Source organism: Staurois parvus, unplaced genomic scaffold (genome assembly GCF_062004578.1).
Source record: "Staurois parvus isolate SC_StPar_1 unplaced genomic scaffold, SC_StPar_1.0 ptg000114l, whole genome shotgun sequence".
Lineage (NCBI taxonomy): Eukaryota > Metazoa > Chordata > Amphibia > Anura > Ranidae > Staurois > Staurois parvus.
In genome coordinates, this window is record NW_028317910.1 from 5,706,816 (window position 1) to 5,727,212 (window position 20,397).

General features: G+C 44.3%; 1 protein-coding gene across 19 annotated transcripts in view; it reads left to right on the forward strand.

Annotated features, from left to right (window-relative positions):
• WNK1 (WNK lysine deficient protein kinase 1) overlaps window positions 1-20,397 on the forward strand; it is a 239,269-nt gene that overhangs the window by 173,070 nt on the left and 45,802 nt on the right. For all 19 annotated transcript variants that reach the window (XM_089671781.1, XM_089671780.1, XM_089671783.1 and 16 more), the window contains 7 exons: window positions 8,706-8,785; window positions 8,990-9,152; window positions 11,863-11,979; window positions 12,070-12,243; window positions 12,349-12,406; window positions 18,164-18,295; window positions 18,775-20,216. In XM_089671781.1, coding sequence (XP_089527907.1) covers window positions 8,706-8,785; window positions 8,990-9,152; window positions 11,863-11,979; window positions 12,070-12,243; window positions 12,349-12,406; window positions 18,164-18,295; window positions 18,775-20,216 — 2,166 coding nt within the window. The remainder of the gene's footprint in view (window positions 1-8,705; window positions 8,786-8,989; window positions 9,153-11,862; window positions 11,980-12,069; window positions 12,244-12,348; window positions 12,407-18,163; window positions 18,296-18,774; window positions 20,217-20,397) is intronic.

The following is a 20,397-nucleotide window of genomic DNA, read 5'->3' on the forward strand; positions in this document are numbered from 1 at the left end:
AGGAAGTCAGATCATAATAGCTCTATGTACAGTTATGGCATTACAGAGCTAATATGATCTCACCTGCTGCTACATTCAGTCTCTTCCAACTGTGAGCTACCCCTCTCTGCAGTCTGCATCACTGTTGCCAAACACTGGATGTCACCTCCTATTTTAGCCATGTGCTTCTTTTCTCTGCTCAACCTCCAGTCTGTATTGACTGCTGCCCTACACACACAGTGCTCTGTCTCTGCCCCCCTCTGCACCACCTTCCCTGCACTCTGCTGGCACCGCTACACAGTCATCAAGAGATCTCACCTAGTGTTCCAGTCACGGGCTCACGCTTTGTACTGTCTCCCACTGTCTTGTGATCAGCACTGCCTTAGAAAGTGACACCTCCCCCTTAAGTCCCCGCTCTGTGCAGTGCTCCTGGTGCCTCCCTCTGAGTTCACAGGAGCCGGAACTGAGGAGGCATCCGGTATCAATGCACGCTGACAGTACTGACTGTCAGCGCGCATTAAGAACACTATGGTATACATCTGCCACATTGCTGATTTGCGGCAAAACCCCTGGTGACCTCTTGCGGAACCCTGGTTGAGAAACACTGGTCTAAGCATTTATTTCCTATGGAAGAAAGAAAATAATTTTTCAAAGCAATCTATGTTACAGGGCAAATTCAAGAAACTAATACCCACCGATTCTGTACAAGGCAGACTATATAAAGGACTACAAGAGGTCAGGAGGAGGACGACATTCCCAGTCCATCATTAAAAGTACAGTTGTGTTCAAAATAATAGCAGTGTGTTGAAAAAAGTGAATAAAGCTCAAAATCCTTCTAATAGCTTTTATTTCCATACACACAAATGCATTGGGAACACTACACATTCTATTCCAAATCAAAGCATGAAGAAAAATATATCAAATTTGTGCTGTTCCTCTAAAAAAAAATTGAAGAAAAGTGGATATTAGACTGTTCAAAAAAATAGCAGTGTTTGTATTCTTTTTACAAACTCAAACATTCACTATATAAACTGAAAAATGTTTGACGATTTTGCTTTCCTTTGGATCACTTAATGAATATTTAGTTGTATAAGCACTGTTTCTGAGAACTGCTGTACATCTGTATTGCATGGAGTCAACCAACTTCTGGCACCTGTGAACAGGTATTCCAGCCCAGGATGATTGGACTACATTCCACAGTTCTTCTCTATTTCTTGGTTTTGCCTCAGAAACTGCATTTTTGATGTCACTCCACAAGTTTTCTATTGGATTAAGATCCGTGGATTGGGCTGGCAATTCCATAACGTCAATCTTGTTTGTCTGGAACCAAGATGTTGCACGTTTACCGGTGTGTTTGGGGTCGTTGTCTTGTTGGAACACCCATTTCAAGGGCATTTCTTCTTCAAGTATTCTGATGTATTCAAACTGATCCATGATCCCTGGTATGCGATAAATAGGCCCAACACCGTAGTATGAGAAACATCCCCATATCATGATGCTTGCGCAACCATGCTTCATTGTCTTCACAGTGTACTGTGGCTTGAATTCAGTGTTTGGGGGTCATCTGACAAACTGTCTCCGGCCACTAGACCCAAAAAGAACAATCTTACTTTCATCAGTCCACAAAATGTTGCGCCATTTCTCTTCAGGCCAGTCAATGTGCTCTTTGGCAAATTGTAACCTCTTCAGCACGTCTTTTTTTCAACTGTGGGACTTTGCGGGGGCTTCTTGCAGATAGCTTGGCTTCACATAGGCATCTTCTATTTGTAACAGTACTCACAGGTAACTTTAGACCTTCTTTGATCTTCCTGGAGCTGATTGTTGGCTGAGTCCTTGCCATTTTGGCTATTCTTCTATCCATTTGAATGGTAGTTTTTTGCTTTCTTCCACGTCTTTCAGGTTTTGGTTGCCATTTTAAAGCATTTGCGATCATTTTAGCTGAGCAGCCTATCATTTTCTGCACTTCTTTATATGTTTTCCCCTCTCCAATCAATTTTTTAATCAAGGTACGCTGTTCTTCTGAACAATTTCTGGAACGACCCATTTTCCTCAGAATTTCAGAGAGAAATGCACTGTAACCAGCATGTACAACATTTGCTGTCTTCCTTCCTTAAATAAGGGCAATAATTGCCACCTGTTTTTCAAAGAATGAATGACCTCACTAATAGAACTCCACACTGCTATTATTTTGAACATGCCCCTTTCAATTAGTGATTCAATTACTCAAAATCAGCAGCATGCATGTCATGACTGTTGTGTCTGTTGGATTTCTATTACTCTACTACACCTGCTAGTAAATTATTTGCTATGTAGAAATATCATTTCTACCAAAAACAGTGATTGATTAGGTTAGTGATGTCTGACTGCTATTATTTTGAACACAACTGTATAGTTGGAATGGAAATACCTGTACGCCAAGCTGTTTTGCCCTAAGGCTTTGAAACGAAGATTTCAGTTTGATGAGAAAAAGGGGTACAGGCCTAATGCCCTAAGCTTGATGCTTCATTAGCCAAAGTTTCAAAAAAGTCGGACCTCTCCTTTGTGGACATGGGGCATCGTGCTCCTGAAGAATAGTATGAACAAGAAGATTGACACTACGCTACAACATGCCTATGAAGCGGGGCAACGACCTTTTCACCAAACATAGCCAACAGCTACAGCCAGCTTTTCTGGCTGGAACAGCTCCGATCATACTTTGAGAGGGTGCTGGGCACAGAAAAATCCCTACATTCCCTGTTATTGGTGGACAAGGCAGTTGCATACACTATATTGCCGAAAGTATTGGATTGCCTGCCTTTACACGCACACAAAATTTAATGGCATCCCAGTCCATAGGGTTCAATATTGAGATGGCCCACCCTTTGCAGCTATAATAGCTTCAGCTCTTTTGGGAAGGCTGTCCATAAGGTTTAGGAGTGTATATGGGAATGTTTGACCATTCTTCCAAAAGTGCATTTGTGAGGTCAGGCACTGAAGTCGGACCGGAAAGCCTGGCTTGCATTCTCCACTTTTTCATCCCAAAGGTGTTGAGGTCAGGACTAGTCCAGTTTCTCCACCCCAAACTCATTCATCCATGTCTTTATGGACCTTGCTTTGTGCACTGGTGCGCAGTCATGTTGGAACAGGACGGGGCCATCCCAAACTGTTCCCACAAAGTTGGGAGCATGAAATTGTCCAAAATGTCTTCGTATGCTGACGCCTTAGGAGTTCCATTTACTGGAGGTAAAGGGCCAAGGCCAACCCCTGAAACACAACCCCACAACATAATCCTCCCTCCTCCAAACTTTACACTTGGCACAATGCAGTCATGCAAGTACTTTTCTAGCAAGCACCAAACCCAGACACGGCCATTGAATTGCAGACAGAAGCATAATTCGACACTGCAGAGAACATTTCTCAACTGCTCTGGAGTCCAGTGGCGACATGCTTTACACTACTGCATCCAACGCTTTGTATTGCACTTGGTGATGTAAGGCTTGGATGCAACTGCTCGGCCATGGAAACTCATTCCATGAAGAGCTCTATTCACTGTTGTGCTAATCCTTCAAATGCTACAGGACTGGATAGAATTTCTGTCAAAACCTCCACAGAAATATCTGGTCACGATACCGCCGAGGGACTTAGTGAAAAGGCAAGACCTACAAGAAGCAATTTCAAGTTTACTAGAAGAGAACATATCAGAGGTGCTACCTTCTCAACAGGAGTTTGAGTTCTACTCCCATGTGTTCCTGAGAGTAAAACCCTCAGGGAAGTGCAGATTCCTTCTAAACCTGAAACCTCTGAACAGTGTTGTAACTTACAGGAAGTTCAAGATGGAAAGCATCTTCTCGATGAGGTCCATTTTTCCACAGTCAGCATTTCTAGTAACAGTAGACATAAGGGATGCCTATTTGCTTCCATCTGTTGCATCAAAAGTATTTCAGGTTTTGAATAGGAGGGCATGAAAGTACATTTCCAATACAGAGCACTCCCATTCAGTCTGGCCTCAGCCCCTTGCATTTTCACAAAGATAATGATAGAAGTAACAAAGGAATTGAGAGTGAAAGGAGTTTCAATAATCCCACGCTTAGACGATTTTCTTATATTTGGCAGGACAAAATAAAAAGTCCTTGACAATCTAGAGACAACAAGACAGTTTCTTGAATCTTTGGGATGGAAACTAAAATCTGAAGAATCAAATTTATGCCCTTGGTAGAACGTAGCCTTGTTTTTTGGCTACATGGTAGATACAGTTCTTCAAAGAATCTTTACTGGCAGAGAAGGTCACCAAGCTGTTAAAATCCATAGGTCAGGTGACAGAGGTGCAGTTAGTCTTAAGATGACTGGAAATGTCGGTCCTAGGTCTAACATCATCCTATATCCCAGCAATTCAATGGGCTCAGCTCCATGTGAGACTCTCCAGGCCCATCTATTAAGTCATTGGGATGGGCAAAAAGTTATTAGAAGAACCCATGGGCATTCCGCTGTCAAGGACTCTTTACAATGGCTGACATAGAAGACCAATCTATTAGAAGGAAGGATTTGTTCCTCCCCCCGTTGTGACAAACTTGAACAGGGGCTTTTGGAGGGGAGCCTTCTACCCACTGGTTGTGGCCCATGTAGAGAGCAGATCATTCTGTAATGATGGACAACGCGGTGAGCACTGAGAGTGAGGCTTGGATTACCTCTGAGTAAAGACAGTACAGCTTCCCTTCTGGAGTAGATAAAAAGGTGTAATATTAATCTTTTACAAGTTAATGGTTACAAGTCAATGGTCAGAAGAAATATGGGGCCTTCCTGCAGACTGGGTTGGAGATACCTCCTCCAATTGTGAAAGCAATATTTATCAACAATCTCCCTCAAATCTATTAAGATGGATGACTTCTGCTTTTTCAGACTGTTGGAATATTGTATGAGTTTTGTCTTATGATTATACAAGTGAAAGCAAACAACTGAAAGACAGCATGTGTAATGTACTTTTTATATTCAGGGCTGGTGGTACTGGACTGTCTGGTGTGGGCTCCCTGGCTTGTCTGGGTGTTTAGCTGTTAGTTTACTGTTAATTAGATCACTGTTCGCTGTTGGCATGTGCTGTTTACCATTTGCACTGTTTAGGATAATGTGATCAAGCTCTTAACTAATCAGTGTGGGATGTTTATCAATGTGTAATATTTGTTTTTATTGTTCACGTGGGGACTGCCCCTATTTCTGAAGTGTATAAAAACCTGTGTTTCTGTTCAATAAAGTAGTTTGTTTTGCACTTAAACTAGTGTCACCTAGTCTTAGGTGCGATGCCCAGCTATTATACCTTGGTCCTTTGTCCCAGTGGCTAGGAAGTAGTTCTCTGATGGAATCACCCATTTTGGGTGATGTGCGGTCCTTCACATTTGGTGGCAAGCCAAACTACTACTGGGTTTATGGATGAAGCATAGGAAATGGCAGCTGAATTTCAGTGGAGATTGCAGGAATCTCTGGCCCATTTTGGTGGCCCTGTCTTGGCAGAAGGGTGAACTGAACTGGACCGGAAGGATGTGTTTCAAAGAGAACTGTGGAACGAGCCCCTTGAGGAGGTTTGAGCTCTCCGGAGAGAATTGCAGTAAGGGGGGGAAGGGGGTACCAGATGTCAAGCAGCCTTTGACCTAGTTCACATTGACATTGAAAGCAGGCATTTGAGGGAGTTTTGAACGCTCCTCAAATGCCTATGCAAATGATAATATGGACAGCACATAGTGCTGTTCTAGTTATCAAAACATGAACCGTTAGCATCGCTTCGCTTCAAAATTGAAGCCTCAATTAACGTGCGTCAGACACTCCAGATATGCACATAGAGTGCTTGGGGATCGGTTTTGACGTGCGTTAAAAGCAAGTCAAACACACCTTTTAAGGCTCCTTAACACTAGGGGGTTTATTTACTAAAGCTGGTCCACTCAAAATCTCGTGCACCTGTGCATGATAGCCAATCAGCTTCTAACCTCAGCTTGTTCATTTAGGCTTTAGCAATAAAACCTGGAAACTGAATGGTTTCTATGCAGAAGCGCACGACATTCTGAGTGAACCAGCTTTAGTAAATAAACCCTCTATGTTCAATTGTTAAGCGTTAGCAAAATAAGAAATGTTATACTAGCTCTGTGCTGTAGTTTTGCTGAGCAGCCCTGATCTTCTACTTTTCTGTTTCCCCCTGACACTCCTGGCTCCTCCCCTTCAAGCAGTGAAAGCTGCTTGCCCTGGGGACACCGCTGCATGCTCGCTCCCAAGCCACTGCTGTATGCATCCATAAGACACAGATTGGCCCCGGCTCCCGCTGCTGTTATGCTGCCTCACGCATAGAATGCGAGAAGGTAATAAACCCTCAGGCCTTTAACAGAAGGCAAGACTGATCATCTCATGGGTGGAGAACATCTTGTCCAGCCTACTCTGCTGTTGACACCCAAGGAGTGGACAGGTGGAAGGTGGATTACCTCATACATCACTGCATGGACCAAGGGAAAGGGACCTTCATCCCTACTTCTTCCATCTCTCGTGTCATAAATAGGAAACTCTAGAGGTGAACATCCTGCCCTCCAGGTTCAACAAGAAGTTACCCCTGTTTGTAGCCAGGGCCAGTGATCCACTAGCACTGGCATCAGATGCTCTGATAATTCTCTAGACTCCAGTTCATACATGACTTTCCTCCAGTGAAAATTCTTCCTGGACTTGTCTGCAAAATAGAGCAAGAGAAGAAATTAGTGTTGTTATTGATCCAGACTGACCCAGGTGAACCTGGCATACATATTTGCAGACTTCTAGGAGACCATCTCTGGCCTCTTCCGAACAGGCCAGACCTCCTGTCTCAGGATCGGTTTCATCTTGTTTCTCAGTCATTGGCTTACAAGCATGGCTGTTGAAAACCAGGTCTTGAGGAATACTGGGATCTTGGATTCTGTCACTCTCACACTGCTCAGTCAGAAAAACCACTTCCAATAAAAATGGCTATCATACTTGGAAATCCTTCTTTGCTTGGTGTGAACATAGGCTTTTTAATCCAGGAAATTCTCTTTAACGTGCATTCCAACCTTCTTACAATCACAATGGATAGAGTTTGGCCTTAAGTACTCGTAAGGGATGGCTTTCTGTCCTGTCCATTTTATTTCAAAAACTCCAGGCCCCATTTTCGCTCTTACAATTTTTTACTTAGTTTGTTCTCTGATTAGAAGACCCTTCCACCACCCTGTGCTTCCTTGGGATCTTATTTGGGTTATCTCTGCTCTGCTGAGGCCACCCTTTGAGCATATCAGGCAACTTTCTTTGGATGCATTCTCCTGCAAAGTGACCTTCTTAGTAGCCTTCACGTCCGCCAGATGTGTCTGTAAACTAGCAAAGTTAGGTGTCCTAAAGGTTGAGGCCTATAAGGAGGGTCTATGAATATTCAGCCAGTGTCCTGTACTGTACTCCAAGATATGGAAATCACAGGTAAGTAGAAATGTATTTTAATTTTATTACAATTCTAATTTGATACTTTTTTTTTTTTACTTTAACTTTGTTATCACAAGGGAGCTAACAAGCCCCCAATGTGATTAACATAGGCAGGTGATATGTTCTCCTTATGGAAGCATCAGATGTTGTTAGATCCCTTTCAGTAAAAGTGATCTGTACATGTATACAGCCTTTCGGATCACTTTCAAATTCAGAATACTTTATTAATCCCAAAGGGAAATTTGATTTTACTTAAAAGCTGGTGAGCTTTTGCTACCCATGAAAGTAATGCTGTTTCTGTTGGCTATCTTAAATAAAAATGCTATTTGAAAGCCACTTTGTTTTCAAATGTACCTATGTAAAAGAGGAACTGGTTAAAGCCAACATCAGGATTATGCTGATTAGACTGTTCCTTCATTTTGACACTTTATTCCAGTTTAAGTGCCCTCTTGCCAGCTACACAATCCTACAGTATCTGCTGCCATTCCTTGTTCTGAACTATAATTTGGGATCATTAAATTGTGGAGGTTATGCTTTGATCTTTGTGCCTGGAGGAGAGCTTGATTTTAGCCTGCATTTCCACCAGTTTGACATCTATTGAGTATCGTGGCCAAGGGTGTCATTGCTGTCAAGGGCAGTGTATAGCATCCTTAATTCTTACACTATATTGGCTTTCTTGAACTACTTAGAGCTTCTTGCTGCCTTAAAGCCTCCTTAGTTGTGTTCCTCCTAAGCTTGGAAACGAGTATTCTATACCTTATCACTAGAATTCAGCCTCAGCCCAACTCCAGCCCTGGCTGTGCATACAGAGCGGGTAAAGGCAATATGTAGAGCTTCTTGAGAGCTGCAGCAGTGGCTCCTGTGCATTTGTAACTGGCCGAACCTTATGCTGTGGACGGATTCCGGTCAATCATAGCAGTGGGGCAGGGTGGTTGAGTGGGGAAATGTGAAAGCTGCCATGCAGTATTCTGTCCACAACTCTGCACATTTATCCACCAAATGTAAGCCATAGCTGTCTTTGTATATCTGATTTATATTCTGCATTCTAACCTCCATGTTAGGGAAATACCTGTACCCTTAAAGCAGCAAGGACATTCGTGTTTGTGGAATACACAGGTGGGGAAAAAAAGGTACTAAACAGTGCAGTGACATTACACAGCAGAAAGTCTACATCATGCCAGCTTAAAACTGTGTTGCAAGGGCTTGTGGGTGTCCTAGCTTGCATGGTGAAGAGTTGCTTTCATTGGTTTTCTCACAACTGCTAGAATCGCTGATAAATGTTTTATCTTTTTCAGGGTTCACAAAATACCTCTCAAGTTGCCCCTGTGGAGATGCCATCAACTCAAACTACCCAAGTGGTGTCTTCCATGGACAGGTAAAAATACAATATTGATGACCTTACTGTACCTTTTGCAGGGAAGGCAGCCATCTTTGCGTGGACCTGAAAGTCAGCCAGTTGATTTAGGTTTCTTAGAAAATTAGTAAGCTGAGTACTTAATGTTTTTACAAATTAACAACTTGATAACAGGTTCCCTTTACAGTTGCCATCCTTGTGTGTTGACAATTATATTTCTTTTAGCGCCCACTCAGATGTGGCATCTGGGCTCAGTGATGGGAACGAGGGAGTTTCTGGCTCCAGTGGTAGACATGAAGGCCGTACCACCAAGCGGCACTACCGAAAGTCTGTGCGCAGCCGCTCAAGACATGAGAAAACCTCACGCCCGAAACTTAGAATTCTTAATGTGAGTTCCTTTATTTGCCAAACCTAGAATTCTGTTTAAATATTATGACAGTGCTTTGTTAGTTTTCAGGCCTTGGTTTATCTTTTTTCATTGTACTTCCATTTCTTTGTTCAGTATGTCTTTCACAGGTCAGACTTGAGTATTTAAATATAAAATATCTTAAGATGGCATTTTAACGCAAAGGCTATATAAATATGTGGATATATATTGTCCCATTAAAAAAAAAAGTGGGAAAACAGCTACTATCAATTCAGCCATTTTAATTCTGCCCCTCTTCAGTCCCCCAAAGCCCTCCTGTGTAATAAATATATATATATATATATATATATATATATATATATATATATATATATATATCTATATATATCCCCTATACATACGTTTTTTTTTCTCCCTGTAGTCATCTTTCTAGTCTGGCGACATCACAGAAGCCTCTCCTCTTTTTGGCGGCGGGGGGGGGAGGCATTCTTCTTGGAATGAGTAGCATTCACATAACGACTTGTGAATGCTGCTCAGTCCTGGAGTAGTGAGCCCAGCCTGCGAGATGAGACACCCCGTGGGGGAGTTTCACGTAAAGGACATGCTAGGCTTATAGGAAATGGGCAGAATTACGTTGTTTTTCGCTTTGAAGAAGACATCCAGCTCTAGACTGAGGATGAAGTGTGGGTGTTGAAGCAAGAATACATTAACCTCCCTAGCGGTATTCCCGAGTGTGTCAGTGCCAAAAGCGGTAACCCAGAGCTAAATTCGGGCTTACTATGCGGCGCTGCATAGGGAGTCCCAGCAGAGCTTACCTTGTCCTTCGCTCCCGCGATGTGTCCCCTGCAGCGTCCCCGGCCATTTCCTCCGGCCGATGCCGGCATCCGGCTTCTGTGTTCCGGTCCCTGTGACGTCGGGACGTACGGGCGCCGCCGCCGGCGGGAAATTTGAAAATTTTCCCTAGTGCTTTGTCCTGTGCCCTGCCTACATTTTGTCTGTTCTTTCTGCCTGGAAACTGAGAAACGTCCATGGCATCCAAAAAGTGTCCCTTTAGGTCAGAAGCGGTTTTAGACCAGCTAGAGAACAGCGATAGTAAATCAGAACCACTTGCAGAATTGAGTGATAATGATTAGTTGGGGAAAATCGTCATCAAACACTGAAAACGATTTTGCGACTTTGCTCAGCGATGTACGAACTAGGCGCTCTATTTCAAATTTCAGTGTTTTCGGTTTGATTATATTATTGAATTAAATGTATTATTATTATATTATTATTTTTTATGATTATTTATTAAATTATAATTTATGATTTCGTGTTTCAAATTTTATCATACCCAGGATGTTTACTAGACTCTTGTTTGGACAGATTTCAGTGAGTTATTCCTAAAAATTACAACCTACAATAAAAAAACTACATATTTCCATGCAAAATAATGGTACCGCTTTCAGCACCAAAAATCTGAAATAATAATACCGCTAGGGAGGTTAAAGAAGTACAGCCAAAGCTCATTTGGCTGTACTTCTCCAGTGGATCACAGGAGTGCACTCCTGTGACCCATTTTCCACTGACAGCGGGCTAAAGTCTGCTTTTGGATGATTCACTCAGCTGGTCCAGGTTGGGGAAAGATCCCTACTTTAAAGTCGGAATTCAATCAGATGTCTGGACCAGCACCTGACTGAGCCTCTCAGCGACCGGCTGAGAGCCTGAGCCAGCCACTCCCTCATCCTCCACAGCACAGTACTCCGAGGAGTGCTGGAGGAGTGAACGAGACAGAGCAGAAAGTCGGTGACTGACAGTCACTGCTCTGCGCTTAGAACAGAGTAATCAGTGGTGTCTGAATGCTCAGTTCTCACCCTTTGAGTAAGCAGGGACAGATGCAGCATTGGATCGATGCTGCATCCACCTAGGCAAGTGTGATCTATTCTTCAAGTGAATTGTTTTTTCTTTCTTGTGGGAGGAGAAGAGGGGTTTGGGGAAGAAGGGGGTGGGGAACCTTAACTGGAAAAAAAAAGGGTGAGGTGTCTTCAATACTGCATTCTGTATTTTGGCGTACAGCCTTGATTGAGCAGTACAGCAAGAAAGGATTTTACAGGCAAGTCAAAAATCCTTTTTTTCAGTTTGGACAGAGTGGGCAGATGATAGGTCCCTTTTAAGTTGGTGAGGGATAATCTTCCAGTGGTTACACATGTACTGGTGGCAGCTGAAGAAGGTATTTCCTTCATGTTGGAAAGATATCCTCTCACTTCTGTTGAGTCTACAGAAAAAGCGGTAAAGGGAAATCTTTCTAAACAAAAAAACCTGAGAGCGGGTTTAACTTTTCCTATTGTATTAAAAATTGGCTTTAGATATACTTTAAACCAGAACTAAAACCTCTTATCCTTCTCAGCCAATGAGGCTGCCATCTTAGCCTCTGTATGATCTGCAACTGCCATGGTGCTTTTATGATATGCAACTGCCATGGTGCTTGTATGATCTGCAACTGCCATGGTGCTTGCACATATGATCAGTTATGACACCAGCCGTTTGACAATTTGGTTGAAGGCAAAAGCAAATGTGACAGGTAGCATTCCTGGCATGCCGGTTATGTAACTGTTTTTTTAAATTGTTAAATCAAGCGGTTTAGTTCCGTTTTTAAAGATCCCTGGATTAATGTTATGTTTATAGCGTTCGGGAGGACCATATTTCTGTACATGGTAACTTTTTTTTTTGTTTTTTTTGTTTTATGGTGTAGGTCTCAAACAAAGGAGACAGAGTAGTGGAATGTCAGCTGGAAACACACAACCGCAAGATGGTCACCTTCAAATTTGACCTAGATGGGGACAATCCAGAGGAAATAGCGACCATCATGGTGCGTAACATGGGTGAAGTATGATGAGGATAGGCCATGCTATTAATGTGATTCACCAGCCAATCTCAATACCTTTCTTTTGGACACCAGGTTCAGAATGTCTTCATCTTGGCCACAGAGAGAGACTCTTTTGTCGAGCAGGTTAAAGACATCATAGAAAAAGCAGATGAAATGCTTAATGAGGATGTCGGTGCTGAGCCTGAAGGCGAACAAGAGGTGGAGTGTATGCAGATACAGGGTGATGGGTATTACCCCGAGTCTCAGGTACGGAACAGTTATCTATTCATTACGTTTTACCCTTCCATCTCCCATCAGATGGCTGTGGTCATAACGCACTTATCTTGTGTCTGTTTTTTTTTTCCTGGATAGAAGCTGGAGGATGAGTTCAGAAAGCCGGATCCAGTGTACTACTTACCCCAAAGAATAGGTAAGCTGTCTGATATAACTAATGTAGCATCATATGGGATATTTTTAGAAACCTCTTATCTTAATCATACAGTAAAGGACATGGGACATAAAATCATAGACTGTGGGTTATATACTGCTACCTTCAAGTAATGGTAAGAATTGTAAATCATTCTTCTTTTTTTTTTTTTTTTTTTTTTTTTTTTTTCCATCACTTCAACTGAAACTTTTTAGATCCAACTGTTGTCTTCGGGCAAACTAGTAGGTTCCAGGTCAGTTATCCTTCACGCACAGGGGACAATCTGTAATGTTTACTTCAGGCACTGGGTTGGCCTGTGATGCAATAAGTGTAGTTAGCTGAAGGATGCTATATAAGTTCATTGCCATGATCCATTCCTATGGCACCTGGAGCCTGAGGACTCCTTCAGACGTCTGTTCCCTCTAAATCAGGAGTACTGAATTAAAATTCACAGAGATCTGGTTGGTAACATTTTCTTTCTGCAGAGGTCTGAATCAAATTTTTCTTCTATGACTCAGGTTCTTCACGTCATAGCCCCCTTTACATTAGTGTCCTCAGCCCCCCCCACCTCACATCACAGTTCCCCTTGCAATCACAGCCCCCCCTCTCACATCACAGTTCCGCCTTCTCACATCACAGCTCTCCCATATCACCGCTTCGCCTTCTCACATCACAGCTCCCCCTTCTCAAATCACTGCCCACCCATATCACGGCTCCCCTTTCTCACATCATATGCCCCCCCATATCATGGCTCCTCCCTTTCATATCACAGCTTCTCTCTCATATCACAGCCCCTCTTTTTTACAGCCCCCTTCTCACAGCACCCCCCCCCCCTTCTCTCATCACAACCTACCCCCAGGGGTGGACCAACAACTCATGGGGCCCCCGGGCAATTAGAGATCATGGGGCCCCTGTGTCCTTGCCCATGCTCATGCTCAAAACACACCCAAAAATGCCTATTAATGGTACCAGGGGCATTTTATGGGGCCCCCTACTGACCCCGGGCCGTCGGGCAGTGCCAGAGTGCTCGAATGGTCAGTTCGCCCCTGCTCCCCCCTCACTTCACTTCAGGATAGACTTCTGAATGTACTCACCTGCCTGCACCGCAGAACCCATGGCAGGGTGGACTTCTCTATGTACTCACCTTCCGCAACTGCCGCCACCACTGAACTCTATGCAGGGAGGAGGGCGGGAGGCTTGGAAGCAGAAGGCAGGAGGCATGAAAGGTCTGCACTGAAGATGGGAGCTTCCCAACTCTTGTTAAAAAGCGAGCGGCCTGCTTGTTTATATGAAAGGTTGGGTAGCTCTCACTCCCCCTGTATTATTATTACAGGTACTTGTATAGTGCATACACATACTAGGGCCAATTTAGAGAGGAGCCAATTAACCTTACCAGAATGTCTTTGAAGTGTGGGAGGAAACTGGAGTACCCAGAGGAAACACACGCAGGCACAGATAGCACATGCAAACTCCAGGCAGGTTGTGCCATGGTTGAGATTCGAACCAACAACCCTAGTACTGCCAGGTGGAAGAGCTAACCACTTAGCCACTGTGCTGCCATGTAGACTTGCAGCATCTCCCGCTCAACTCCCTACTGTGAGTGCAGCAGCAGACGACTACATTCAGAAGAGGAGTCCACCCTGCCAATCTTCTTGCCCCCTGCAGTGCTGTGACTTTTTTTTTTTTTAACAGCTTGAGCGGCTGGAGGAGAGGAGTCCACTCAAGCTGCTAAGTGATGTGACTGCGGTCCAGACAGGACTGTCACTTAGTCTGTGTTTGAGCCTCAGTTCGCCATTTAGTGACACCTGCTCCAAGTTTTGTCCCCTTTCTGGCACCTCCAGCATTAATATGGTAAGACAGGACTTTCCTGTATTTGTGGCCAGGTCCTTTTTTTAAATGTGGAGTGTTTTTTCCATTTTATCATGTTATTCTTCTCTGTAAATGTGTCGACTACGTTGACAGTAGGTAACATTATTACAGCATATACCTTTCTGCTTGGGTTATGACCTAGTTGCGTTGTGCGAACTGGCTGACACTTTTCCGTCCAACTCAAGCACATCTGCCGGTCTTCTGAAGGCCTATTTTTCCAGAGACAGAGCACAGTTAGTACCTGGGTTTTAGCGTCCTTTCCCAGACATACAAATATCCTCTCGTACTGCATCCCCACTACAGGGGATTCTGTCACTTAGCCGTAGCAAAAACAAGGTGCAGAGAATCTGAGAAAAGAGCCTAATATAGTACTCGTGCTACAGATGGCACTGAGGAAAGCTAGCAAAACGAGCATGTGCAGAGTGACTGCACACTATATGTCTTATCAGAAGATGAGAGAGACACTGGAAGAAGGGGAAGATCAGAGAAGTCAGGATCAAACTGTGTTTTTATACAATGCAGAGGATTAACCCCTTAGGTTCCATAGTGAGTATAACAAGCATGGTTTACTGCATATGCAGACTGATTTAACGTTTGTGGGTTTAGTAACACTATAAGGTTTACCTAGCTTCAATATCTTTCCTCAGAATTCCCTTATTGTCCTCTCTGAAGGTCCAAGAAGGGACATCCTGCTTCCTCTTCCAGCATTGCTAGGTGGCACAATCTCTTCATTTCAGGGCCTACACCTGCAAGGAGCAAGTTCCTCCCTTCCTTATGAGGGACCTGACCTGTAGGGGGTCCAGAAGGCTGCATTTCTGCCACGTTCTTTACTGTGGCCAGCAGCAATATTGGGGTGGAGAGAAAGGGTAGCCATTTCCTATTGAATTGTATGGGAGCTGGCTGGAGAAGTGCATGGCAGACATTTTTTTTGTAGCCACATGGCGGCAATCATATGGGGGCGGAGAGAAAGGGTAGACATTTGCAGTGGACCTTTCCTATTGACTTGTATGGGAGCTGGCTGGAGAAGTTCATGGCAGACATTTTTTTGTAGCCACATGACGGTAACCATCTTGCCAATGATCCTCATTGACTTTTGTATTGGAGCTGGCTGGGGAAATACATGACAACCATCATCTTGTAGCCTCGCAGCGGTGGCCATCTTGCTGGTGATACCTCTGACTGGACACAGAGGTGGTTCCTGGGATAGGAGGGCACACTTTCTCAGGTATGGTCCACACAACAGCATCCACAGATGGCTCACTGACCACATCCACAAGTGGCATCCATGTTGGTACCCACAGCACTTCCCTGGCGGTGGTGAGTCCTTCCTCGGATACCTTCCTTTCTGCTGTAATCATCCTAGGGAGGGGAGGCCTTTGTTCCCCTCTTCCTTTGGATGTCCTAATTTTCGGTGGTGCCTTGCCTGTGTGGGTGGGCTATAAGGAGACTTAGGCGTGTGTGTCCCTTCCTTATCCCCCTTGGAGGGGGCAGGATCCTCTCTCCCCCTAGTTGTGCTGTTGGCAGTCCTAAAGTTCTTCATCTCCCGGCTGGAGGCAGCATTCGGATGCAAGGCAAGCAGAAATCAACCCCCCCTTTTTGTCACCTGTGTCACATTTTGAGCCCAAGTCTGGCTGTGCTGCCATGGGCTTTGCATTTTCTGCAGTCCCTGAAGATGCCTCCCTTAATTTCTCAGACATTGAGGTTGAGTCCTATGCCTCTGTAATCGCACAGGAGAAAGTGCTGGTGACTGCACTGATTACTTTTGTGCAAGATTCGCTTAAAATTCAGGACTCTGTTGGGGTGGCCGACATTCCTGTCCTCTTTTGGTGCGTACAAGCTGGCTTGTAAGATTTATCCTTACTTCGCAAACTTTGATAAGTTTCTTTACAAAGATTTGGAATGTTAAACGTGTCTTTTTGTGGTATGTTATCCCTTTAAAGAGACTTCTGAAAAAGTGGACTTTTCCTCCTGTCGTGGATCCCCCCTATTTCGAGATTGAATAAAGCAGCATGATACCAGTGCAGTAGTCTCCCTCTCTGACTTTGTTGCCTCCTCTATGTTTATTATTGCAAGTGCGGTGTTGCGGCCTGTGTTGGACATGGCCCTGTTGTCTCAGTTGCTTATAGAATGGGCCAAGGTTCCGCAGCAAAGTTTGTCCACCAGACAAGTGGATTAGGGCTGTGTGGATCTGGCAGACCAGTTGGCCCAGAGCCTGAAGTACGTTTCTGATGCGTCTCTGGATGCTGGTCTGTTTCTAGCAAGCTGTCCCTCGCGGTGGTGGTGGGTGCTTTATCTCAAATGCTGGTCTGCTCACCAGACTTGGCGGATCTGCCCTTCCTGCTAGAACATTTCACCAATACTACCTTGGATGACATCAAGAGCTTCACAGGAGGCAAGAGTACCTTCCTCCCACGGCCAAAAAATTGATTGAATTGCATTGGAAGTCTGGGCCTTCCTTTACTGCCCGCAAGAGGCTTTTTCATTCCCTTGGCTCCTCTTATCAGGGCTCCAAGCCTTTCAAGGCCCCCAAGCACTCCTGCACACACAAGTACACCAAGCCTGTGGACAAGTCCTCTTCAGTATGAAGGGTTGCCCCTACCTGTTTCCAAGGAGGTGGGTTGCCTTTGCTGCTTCTTAGGCCCATGGACCTTCAGGCAAGTTGGTCTGTGAAATTATGTCTGGCTATAGGATAGAATTTCTTTTCCACCAGAGAAATTCTTTCCCTCCGATCTTCTCCTTCCGCCATTGCATCTCCAGGCTTACTGCAGGGAGGTGCAGGATCTGCTGTTCCAATGAGTGATGGTCCCTGTGCCCGAGCTGGAACAGTTCTGGGGGTTATTACTTCAACCTGCTTGCGGTTCCAAAAAAGGACATGTTTGCCCAATTTTGGACCTTGATTGGCTTTGAATTGCTTCATGCAGGTGCAGAAGTGTAAGGTGGAATGCATCTGTTCAGTGGGAGCTTCTCTTCATCAGGGGGATTTTCTGGCATTCATAGACACCAAGGATGTGTATCTGCACATTCGCATCTACTAGACAGCATGGCTTTTGAAGTCAGGTTTTGAGGAACAAGGGGTTGTCATGTTCAGTGATCCTTCAATGTTGAAGCCACGCAAGGACTGTCCAAGAAAAGGCCTGATTGCCTCCTCTGCTATTATATCCTATTGGATTTGAAAGACAATTGTTCTTTCTTATGCCACTATGGGTCAGGCTCCTCCCTTCCCTGTGTGTGCACACTTTTATAAAACAATTTTGCAAGTTGATGTGTTGGCATCTTTATATGCTTGTTTTGGCCACAAGGTTTTGCAGACCATTGTTTGATTCCTTGTTTATGGTTTGCTCACTCCTTGAGACACTGCTTTAGGACGTCCATTTCACCAAAAATCAGAAGAGCTGTGTCTGTCAGTGAACATAAGAGAACTAGAATTTTGATAACTGTAAAATCGTTTTTTTCTAGGTGGGTTGACAGACACAGCACCCACTGCTAATTTTTGGAGTTTATACTTCTGATACTACTGGCTTGCCTATAGTGGAGAGGGAGTTTATACCAGTTAGGACTGCCCATAGGTGGTGTTGCGTTTTTTTTCCACCTAGTGTCCTGCTCCTATAAGTGGAGCTATAAACCCTATGGTCAAGAATCAGAAGAGCTGTGTCCATCAGTGAACTCAGAGAAAGTGATTTTACAGTGAGTAACAAAAATCCCCTTATTTGAGAAGGTAGAGCTCTGAAATGGGCAGTTATGCTTAAATTTAGTCCACCAAGCCTGTTTTAACAATATGAGGTGTTTGTGTGTCATTAATCCAAAACGTAGTGAGAATACAGGCACAAAAACTATATTTACATCGCAGTTTAAAACTGATGTGATTCTTCCTTTTGTTTTTTTTCCCCCTAGAACTCGCTCCTGGTCTCAATGCCCAAGTTGTTCACTCTGCTGGTAGACGGTTTATAGTCAGTCCAGTTCCAGAGAGCCGACTGAGGGAGCCAACCTTCTTTAATGCACCATCACAGGATCCACAGCTGACTGGTAAGAATGCTCTACAGTGTCTTTAAGAGACCTACTGTAGTGAGCCATTTGTTGCTGCTGTTTCCTCCTTTCAGGAAGTCTAGTTTCACTTTTATGATAGACTCTGTTGAAAGTAACCTTTCAGTCAAAAATCAAAAGGATTTTATTTGGAGTTCCACTTTAGATTAGCAATCTATACACAGATAATTTGATACTGTATGTTCAACTTGTGCAGGTGTTATGGGAATCCGTTTTTAAATAAGAAAAAAAAATTCAGATACTATAGATTAGCGATTCTTCATAGGTTTTAAAACTGAACTGAGCAACTTTCTACTTTGACCTTTTTGCCTTTCAAGATTAGTAGTTAGTGTCTTAGCATCTCTATGAAAGTATTTATAATTATAGCAGCCTAAAAAAAAAAAAAAAAAAAAAATATATATATATATATATATATTATTATTATTATTAAATTAATTTATTTATTTATTTATTTATTTTAGTTCCCACTTCCCATGTTCCTGGCATCGCAGTTTCCACTTCTCATGCACCTGGGATGAACCTCTCTCACTCTGCATCATCTGTCAGTCTCCATAATGCCTTTGCAGAGCTTCGACAGTCTCAGATGGCTGATGGTCCCAGTACAGCTCCACCAGTTTTTAATCAAACTGGACCTCCATTTCCACCATCTCTAACTAATCTCACTGGGCCCTTCTCAGGAGGATTATCCGGCCTGCCTCCATCTACAACTGCTCCCAGCAGCCTGCAATCTGGAGTGGCACAGCCGTCGGTGGAAAGTGTTGTGACTCCTACCATTACAGGAGTGTCAGCCCCCAGCATTATGCCAAGCAACGTGCCTGCAATCACCACTGTGTCTACTCAGCCACTGACTACAGGAGTTATATCTGGGGTTTCTGCACCCACATGTGTACCTCCAGCTGTGACATCACTTCCTGCTTTGCCTCTAGTTGTGGGCATGCCTGTGGCTCCTGGGACAGTGGCATCACCCCCTACACAGTCACTTCCACCCACGAGTACTTCTGCAGTCGTACCACAGACCCTTACGTCTCCTCCGTTGCAGCTGCCAGTAGGCAGTATAGCCAGTACCCTGTCTCACACATCTGTGTCAGCACCAGTTATGAGCACTGTGACGCCAGCGCAAGTCCAGCTGAGCAGTAGCACCTCCACTCCAAGCTTTGTGGAAAGTGTCACCTCCAGCTCTGCTCATCCAGATGTTACGAACAAACCAGCAGAGGCCACTGCTACCATAAGTACAGTGGGTATGTCCCTCCCTATCTCTGCACCTCTCACATATGCAGGAGTGGCAGCTTCCGGCATTGCAGTGGCTGGCAATGCGCCTATTATTCATCCCACTCATCTTCCAACAACAATCGCAACAACGCCAGTTTTATCACAAACAGGCGGGACAGTGTCCACACCACTTGGCTCTCAGGTTTCTATGTCTGGAGTTGTGCCTGTAAATCACCAGATGCCCGCTGTTCAGCATACATTACAACATGGTCAGACACTGCCTAGCATGGGCCCCGGTCTTCCTCACACCCATTCTATTGAAGGTGAAGACAGTCTGACAAAGTCTGGAATAGATGATATCAAGACCTTGGAAGAGAAGCTTAGGTCGCTTTTTAGTGAGCATGGCAGCGTTGGCGCACCGCATAGCTTAACCCCACAAGAAGCTGCGATTGGACAAGAGGGTGTTCCCTTGCCTGGACCTCCATCGACCACGGTCTCCACCCAGACCAAGCCTACATCTACTGCACCGCCCACCAGTTTACCTCTAGGACAGTCTGGCATGCCCGGCTTAGGCCAAGGTGTGACTCCTGGACAGGCTGTTACCCCAGTCACCTATGTTTCTGCAGCAGCTGCCACTGCAGCTACTGGAAAAGCTGGGACCCCTCCCTCAAAGCCCCCACTCAGCAGAGTACCGGTAAGTTGTGCCATCGCCACTACAAATGTGCAATTTCGCATCCTCATTACATAAACCCTAGTTTTCATCACATCACCTAGTCTTACCTCAGTATGATCGCTTGGTTAATTATTTAATATTTTAGCTGCTTGATCTTTTATTATAAAATTGAAATTGGTTATACAAGAACCTATGTAGTACT